The 8663-nt window shown below is 41.9% G+C and overlaps 1 protein-coding gene across 9 annotated transcripts in view; it reads right to left on the reverse strand.

The window, feature by feature from the left end:
* PDLIM5 (PDZ and LIM domain 5) overlaps positions 1–8343 on the reverse strand; it is a 213389-nt gene extending 205046 nt beyond the window's left edge. For 4 of the 9 annotated variants that reach the window (XM_047799388.1, XM_047799387.1, XM_047799386.1 and 1 more), the window contains exons 1-2: positions 8220–8342; positions 4398–4536 (exon numbers count right to left, since the gene is read on the reverse strand). In XM_047799388.1, the coding sequence (XP_047655344.1) occupies positions 4398–4493 (96 nt within the window). In that variant the 5' untranslated portion in view covers positions 4494–4536; positions 8220–8342. The other 5 variants (XM_047799393.1, XM_047799383.1, XM_047799392.1 and 2 more) reach the window with 3 other exon arrangements.
* Positions 8344–8663: the final 320 nt, after the last annotated feature.

An 8663-nucleotide genomic window follows, 5' to 3' on the forward strand; every position in this document is an offset into this window, starting at 1 on the left:
GTCTTGTGACAGGTCTGAAGACATTTTCTAACAATGCATTTCTTTCTTTTCTCCCCAGGCTTTGCAGTCCCCAATACTCTGTCTCTTCTTCAATGGTTTCTGGGCACTAAGCCTTTAAATACCGAATCAATGAATTCACAGCAGTGTTTTTACAGTTCTCTGCGCTGTTATACTCCTAAACAGCGCTCCATAGTCCACGAAATGGTACATTTCTTCTGCTTTTCAAATTCAACTAAAACTCTGTCTTGGTAACGACTGATCCTCCCCTAACTCTTGAGAACTGAAATGTTATTATTTGGGTATTAAAATGTCTTCCCTCATTTTATCTGCTAAAGAAATACCATAGATATGTTGACGGAGAATTGGGAAATCACCTTTAGGAAATCTAACACTGATAGTTAAGGGGAAAACTCTGATATGATAAGTCAGAAAATAACACAGAGTGGAGCATCTTAACTCTAGGATGCTGTACTTAAAATGCTATTCACAAATACACTATCCTTCTTGTAATTCCATCATAAGGAGCATCAACTTGCCAACACATGGCCTTGAATTGTGCAACAAAAGTCTCCTATTTCTTCTTATAAAATATATTGGCAAAGACCAACAAACCCACACTGCTACAATGAAACCCATGCCCACATTCCATGGCTTCACGGCAATTCCATAAATATGGGGTCGTGAAAAGGCAGCCTACAAACTCCAGTAGCCAGTGCTCCACTGTAAAAATAGGAAAATGAAGACCATGACATGTGATCAAGAAGTTACAGCAATTGGAGGATCCTTTAGAAAAGTTTGCAAGAATTGCCAATCTTAGAAATCCACCTACTAAAAAAGTAAGTAAAACTCATTCAAAAACGATGGGGAACAAGAGTAATGTTGAAATTTTACGGTTTGCATGCTTTAAGAAAGCAAGTCTTTCAACATATTCATATGCAACAATACTCAAGAAAACAATGTTCAAATCCCAGTTGCTTATCTATTTCAAATACATTTGCTATCAGAGTTCCAATGTTATAAGAGAATGTAAAAAGCCATTTGGAGTTCAACAAAATAATATCTGACCAGAGGAAAAATTATATACTTTTGAACTCTATAAAGACGCAGGTTCTGGAGTTCCCGTCGTGGCTCAGTGGTTAACGAATCCGACTAGGAACCATGAGGTTGCAGGTTCGATCCCTGGCCTCGCTCAGTGGGTTAAGAATCTGGTGTTGCCGTGGGCAGTGGCATAGGTCGCAGATGCGGCTTGGATCTGGCGTTGCTGTGGCAGTGGCATAGGCTAGGGGCTACAGCTCTGATTAAACCCCTAGCCCGGGAACCTCCATATGCCGTGGGTGCAGCCCTACAAAGACCAAAAAAAAAAAAAAAAAATTCCTATTGCTATAAAAGATAACAACCAAGAAAATACCATGTTCGCCCTTGTTAAGAATTTCATACACCTTAAAATAAGAGAATCACTAAATGACATGTATGAAGGCATGCTTTGAGGTTTAATTGCTTCTTGATACTATTAATTAAATAATCTAGAGACCACTGAAATATATCCCAATAATTGTACACAATTAAGGCAGAATAAATACAACCAGAGAACTAATTAAGATGAGGTATAACATTAATCATCTTACTATAACACTATAAATTAGTTATTAGGCACACATCTTTATTAGGCGATATTCCTGGGCATGTTTGAACTGAACCACACAAGGGGTTAAAAATAACTACCAAGAAAGGCCAACAGCCTGGCTGCACAGTTGAGCCAACATTCCCTCGCCTCCCCCTCCTCTTCCCATCCTCTCCAGTCCAGAATGAATTGCATGCCCCGCTGCACAAGGCCCAAAAAGGTCACAGGAGATGGCAGAGACTTTTTGTAAGAGAACAGAAATAACTCAGCAGCTTTGTTACCATAGTCTCTTTTAATCAGTATGTTCAAAATCCTTTAATTAGCACTCTGTCTACACAAGGAAAGCATTTCTTCGGTGCCGGGGAGGGCACATATGTATGTACACAGTGTCCTGTTGTATCAGCATCAACAACATGGAGCTCAGATTGTCTGCCAGGGAACTGAAGCACTGAAAAAGTTCTTAAAGGCCTGGTACCACAAAATTTACACATTCTATTTGCATTTCTATAATCAAACAGCAAAGTGATGACTAGGTTTGTTTCATTTGGGTGTCAATGTGTTTCTGGACTTTTTTCTTTGCTTTTAGCAAAAATGGAAGTATTTACACAATAGGTTTTGTTAGTCCATTATCATAAACTAGTATAGTCAAACTTTATAATGTTAACAGCATGTGAAAACAGACAATATTCAAATATTGTTCCTTTTTTCATAACAGCTCTTCCGTAAGAGGAAAAAAACTCTGCTTCCCTCTAAGAGGAATAAATCATAGGGCACATTTTCACGTGGATGTTTTACATTTAAAATTTCATCCAACCATAAAAAGTCTTAAAACTTGAAGGCTAGATTGCAGGTATGTGTTTTCTTGTAAAATCTGAGTAACTGGAACCAATACAAAATCTGGTGATGGAATAACTGTTTAAAAATCCACAATCAAGAAACAAGAAAAAATTCATCAGTAAGCTGGGATTTGAAGTGTTTTAACAGAGACATGTAATTGTTATAAACCTATTTTTAATCTTTCAAAATCAAGTTGGATATATACACTATAAGAAGCAGTGTGAGTGTGTATATATATTTATACATAATAACTACATATATAAATAAGTACATATATAATTAAACCAGAGATAATCTTTTAAATATCTAACTAGAGAAACAATCTACCTAAATTTATGATAAAGCCTATTACTAGGGAAGCAGCAGAGCATAATTTCTTGAAGGCCAGCTCTTCCACATCAGCCATGTGAGCTCACAGCACAGCTCTATACAATGAGAACAGGACAACCACTTCACAGGCTGGTGTGAGAATGAGATGAGATGAGGCAAGTAAAGAGCCTGGCAAAAATCCAAGTTTGTTGGTAATGCTGTGGAGCGGGGAAGAGGTATTTTCACATATTACACAAAGTATAAACTGGCACAACCTATCAAAAAATTATATATATATCGAAATTCCCGTCATGGTGCAGTGGAAACGAATCCGACTAGGAACCATGAGGGTATGGGTTCGATCCCTGGCCTCACTCAGTGGGTTAAAGATCCAGTGTTGCTGTGAACTGTGGTGTAGGTTGCAGACGCAGCTCAGATCTGGTGTGGCTGTGGCTGTGGTGTAGGCCAGCAGCTGTAGCTCTCCTTAGACCCCTAGCCTGGGAACCTTCACATGCTGCAGGTCTGGTCCTAAAAAAAAAAAAAAAAAAGAAAAGAAAAAAATTATATATTTATTTATATATTTAGAGTTGAGTATATATGATAGCCACTGCTTCATCACCTGTAATAGCAACACCGGAACCAATCGATATAAATGTCCTTCGATAGGGGATTGCCTAAATACATGCTACTTCCCTACAAGAGAATTCTATATAGCTGGTAAAAAAAAAAAAAAGCAGAAAAACTATATATATTAATAGGGAAAGTTCTCCAGGATAAATTGTTGAGAAGAAAAGCAATGTGTGGATCAGTGTGTATAATTCGCTACCGTGTAAGTAAAAGGGGAATAGATATTCATATTTTCTGAATATACAAAAAAAAAACCCTCTAGAATATTATATAAGTAATTAATAGCAGTAATTACCCACTGGAGATAAAACAGTGTCTTATACAGAGTTCGTCTCAATAAATGAAAGCTATAATTACTCCCCTCATCAGTGTCATCAGCATCATGAACACATATCCTGAAAATATGTACCAGAAGACATTCAAGCTAGATCCATAATGAGGTAAACAGCCAAATCTCAATTATTCAAAGGCTAGCTATCTAGTTGTTGATCCAAACCCTTCGTTTCCTCTTCAAAAGTAAGTAGCTTTTGGCCATTTTACTGTAGGCTACTACTTTCACCAGAGAGTGAGCTGAGGAAATAATACCAAACATAGTCATTTTAGTCAATATTACAGTTTTTAACAGACAGCTTTAGGAGCTGAAAGGGTCCATGAAAATCCTACAGTGCAACCTTCAGTTATACATGAAGAAACTAAGGTCCAGAGAATTCTCCAAATTAGGAACAAGAGTCCAAAGATTTGGGGTCTGCCCCCAAATGAAACACTTTCCATTTTATTTATAAGATGGGGGGAAATAAACTTAATTGAAATCTACTATCCTTGCTAAACTCCCTCCTCAGCCTACCCTTTATGACAGGTTACTAAGTTTGCTGAGATGAAATCCCATAAGCAATTCTATTAAATAGAGCTCAGGTCATCCAGAGAATTCAACAACTCAGCCCCGAGGTTTCCAGGACTAAGCACTGAATGAACATTTGCAATAAAATCTGTAAAGTTTGCTTACACTGGAGATTGTCAGAGGCATGTTGAAATCCTTGCCACCTTGCAGCCGGAAACCCCAAGGCGCCGGGCCAACCAAGGACACACTGTAGTTGCTCATGGTTCTAATGGCTCAAAGTCCAATTCCCAAAAAACAAAAGGATCTGGGGAAAAAAATTAGATGGTTAACACAAAAGCTTACTTATTACATATTTAACTGTATTGAATACAAACCCAACTAAACTATGTTCAGTATTTTGTTTGGTGGGGAAGAGGGCATATGCAGAATAAATCCATATTAAGTTCCCATTTCTATAGCAAAGGAATGAAGCTACGAGCTAATAAAGAATCTATAAACTCATGCCAATTTCTGTAGTCTAAAAATTCCATATCAAGAGTGTTATTTCTAGGAGTTCCAGCTGTGGCACAGTGGGTTAAGAACCCAACTAGAGCAGCTTGGGTCACTGAGGAAGTGTGGGTTCAATGCCCAGCTGGCACAGTGGGTTAAAAGATCCAGCATTGACACAGTTGTGGCATAGATCGTAGCTGTGGCTCGGATTCAGTCCCTGACCCAGGAACTTCCATGTGCCATGGGTGCAGCCATAAAACTAAAAAAAAAAAAAAAAAAAAGTATATTTCTAGACACTTGATCAGTTTTACAACTTGTGACAATTTGTGGCTTCTTGTATACCAACTTTAAATCAAAGTACCTTACAACACTTGGGTTTGTATTTAAAAAAGAACAAAATTTTATTTCGGGTTTAATTCAAAATGATTTTCCCCATTCTCTTTTGCCTGCAGTTGGCAAGAGTCCTTCAGTTTCACTTACTTAATTTCAAAGTTATTCTAACATAGAAAAGAAATGCAAATTGGTAAACTCTCATTTATGCTTTCCAAACACTAAATTCTTTAAAGTTGCTTTTTAATGCACAAAACTATTCTCTCCAATCATAAACTACAACTTGTATATCCTCTTACGGGGGCGTAGTATTTTCCTTATTTAAAGTAATTATTTACTTTTTCTTCAGACAGGTGATGGGCAATACTCTAGCACAGTGATATTTCAGTCAGAACCTACTTTTTGTCCTATACACACACCTCCAGGAAAAGCAGAGCAGTTACCAGACAGTGAATAAGGCTGACTAGACCTGGTAGGAATATGGGGTTAATCTTAATGCATGAAAGGGAATTAGAGCTTTAGAAAAAAGCCACCACTTCAGTGCTTTCTTTTTTCTGTTTTGCTAGAGGTGCACTCATAATGACTCTCATGGTAGTAATTTTATATAATAAAAAACTAAAGAAAAAAAGCGTGACGAAGTTTGATATTGGTTGTTAGGATGGTCATGTGTGAGTGGGAGAACTGGAAGGAATGGAGATTTTCTAAAATGTAATACTAAGAAACCAAATATTTCCCTCTTTAAAAATATCAATAATGTACCAGATGTGTAATGATTTTAAAACATTTTTAAAAAGGTGTTTAAGACACACGTCCTTGGGAAATCTTTGCTGTTCAACTAAATTATCACCTGATATTACCCGTCTTAAAATATTATTCTACTTTTTAACCCATTCAAAATTACTATTCCATCACCCCAAACTAACAGTGGCAGATGTAGATACTTGAACTACTGGGTATATTAAAGGCAAGCAGATTCCATCTTCTCATATGGGGAAATGAGTCAAAACTTTCCAGTCTACCAGAGTTCCTGATGTGGCACAGTGGAAACGAGAATCTGACTCGTATCCATGAGAATGCAGGTTCAACCCCTGGCCCTGCTCAGTGGGTTGGGGATCCAGCATTGCTGTGACCTGTGGTGTAGGTTGCAGATGTGGCTCGAATCCCACGCTGCTGTGGCTGTGGTGTGGGCTGGCAGCTGCAGCTCTGATTGGACCCCTTGCCTGGGAACCTAAAAAACAAAACAAACAAACAAATGCTTTCAAGTCTAGCTCTTAAAAAAAGAAAAAAAAAAAAAATCAGTGAAAATCCTCACTGCATCTACCCAGAAAGAAAACGGGCTTTTCCACTAGCGTACTACCAGGCGGTAATATGTTACGTCAGTACTGATGTAACAGGCACTAAAAAGATGAAAAGGCCAAACCAGAGGTCAAACTATTAGATATATGTGAAAAATGAGCAGTAAGGACGTCATAAGGGGCAACACATAATGTAATTGCTTTCTCGCTGTAATAAAAGTTTCAGAGAACTTCTAGAGAAAGACTATTTTAATAATGGCTCACAACACAAATTAAAAGTGCATAAAGCCAACAGATATTTCACAGGCAGCCTGCCTCTCCTTCTTTTTTAATCTTTAACTTTTGTCAGGAGAAGAATGTGAAAGTCAGGCTCAACTTCCTCTGATCTCATTGTTCCCTACAAGAAAATGTATTTAATTCATATATTAACCCATGTACCTGCAACTTCCCCTTACTTGGAGCTTCCTTCCTGATTTCCCTCATTTGTTATTAAAATTTCTAGCACTGGCCAGGTCACTGCCACACTACAGGAACCCGTGTCAGTTTATTCCTAGTCCATGTCATTTCCTTTCCAGTATTCTCCCTTTGCTAGCTTCACCTGCCTTAAAATATTCGGATCCTTTAAGCAACGGTAACATTATTGGCCTTTTCCAGGTGTCTCTCCTCTGGTTATTAATGCCTAAAGTCTGCCTAAAATACCAAGCAGGCAGGAAATAGCAAGCAGCCTCTCCGCTTTCAAACATGTAGAAAATGTTGGAACTTCTGTATGGTGCTGGATTTCCTTTAGGGAAAGTCCGAACGATGTCTTCACTCAAGTACTTGGGAAGGAAGCTTGGTATTTCCCAAACTCCTGATGAATTGCTGGGAGTGACAAGAAGAGTCTGCAATTAAAGCAGATCTTGAGATTCTCTTTTTCCGCAGACTCAGAGACTGCGGAGATAGAGTGAAAGAACTAAAGCCACAGGCACTGGAGGAAAGCAGGCGACGAGACAGTTTGCCAGCGGAGAGGTTCACGCCTAGCCCTGTTTGCCAAATAAGGTTCCCGAGCGGGCTGTTTCCGAGGCCAGGCGGGTTGCGATGTCCTCGTGGTCAGGAAGGCTGACTTGGGATAGGATCTGGCGATCACACCCTAGACCTGCCCTGCCCAGCGCAGCCACGAATTTTCTTTCCAAGCTCTGCCCTGTCCATACGCCCTTCCTTTTTCCACTTATTGTCAAACGAACCGAAGGCACAGCCTTTAAAAAGCCCCAACAAGTACGCAAGTACTAATAAATCCGGCGTTCACGGCAGATTTGTTTTTTTAAAAAAGCTTTTATTTCTGGACGCACGGAAGTTTCCCCCTAACAGGTTACACAATCCTAAATATGCGGGGGGAAATACACGCTTCTCGGCGTGAGAGCAAATTAAAAAAAATGAACACGCCATCCCGTTTAGCCCCGCTTCCCACCCACACCGCCCGGAGATTCGCACAGGACGATTGTGTCCCGGGACGCCTAGGTGGGTGCCCGGCGACGCCCCGCAGCCGGATCGCAGGTCGGTGCGGGGGTGCGCGGGGAGCCCCTCCGCGCTCGCCCTCGCCACGCCGGGCGGCCGGGTCCCGCGTCCCTGCCTCCGCCGCGCTCGTCCCGGCCCTCCCGGGCTCCAGTGCCCGTCCTCTGGCCTGGCGCCCACCCCCGCGCCGCCTTTTCCAGGGCGCTTCTCCTCCCAAGCCGTTGGGCGTCCAGCAAACACCTGAGAAACCTCCCAGCGCTCAGCGCGCCTCTCCTCTCCCGTAGCTGAGCGTCCATCCAAGCGCTCGGCGCCCAGCCACCCCTTCTTTCCCTCCTTCCTACCGGGGATCGCAGACGTACATCCCCGGCGGACGGCAACTCACCTCGGGTCCTCAGCGGCTATGCCTCCGCCTCAGACGAGAGCTGACAAGTGACTCCGTTGCGTGCGCCTTCCCCGCCGCCCGCGGGAACTTCCGCCTCCTGGCTCCCCCCACCCGCCCCGCCCCCGAGCCAGGACACGCCCCCTCGGCTCCCGGCCACGCCCTCGGGCCGGGCAGGGCTGAGCCGCGCTGGGAGCAGGCTGCTAGCGGCGGCGCCCAGCTCGCGGGCTTGCTGGGGCGAGCTGAAGCCGTCGCGGAAAAACAATTGCACTACCTAGTTTCGGTGGGAGTAGTCTTAGGGGATTTTTGTCCGCCCCGCCTGACTGTTTTGTACTGGAAGCATTTCTCTCTCCAGAAACTGAATTGGCAAGCAGTTGCTTTGGCTAAAAATAGGAGAGGGCTTTTGATAAATCCCTATCAGTATGCAAGTTCCGCGGCTACTGCCTG

Source organism: Phacochoerus africanus, chromosome 10, assembly GCF_016906955.1.
Source record: "Phacochoerus africanus isolate WHEZ1 chromosome 10, ROS_Pafr_v1, whole genome shotgun sequence".
NCBI lineage: Eukaryota > Metazoa > Chordata > Mammalia > Artiodactyla > Suidae > Phacochoerus > Phacochoerus africanus.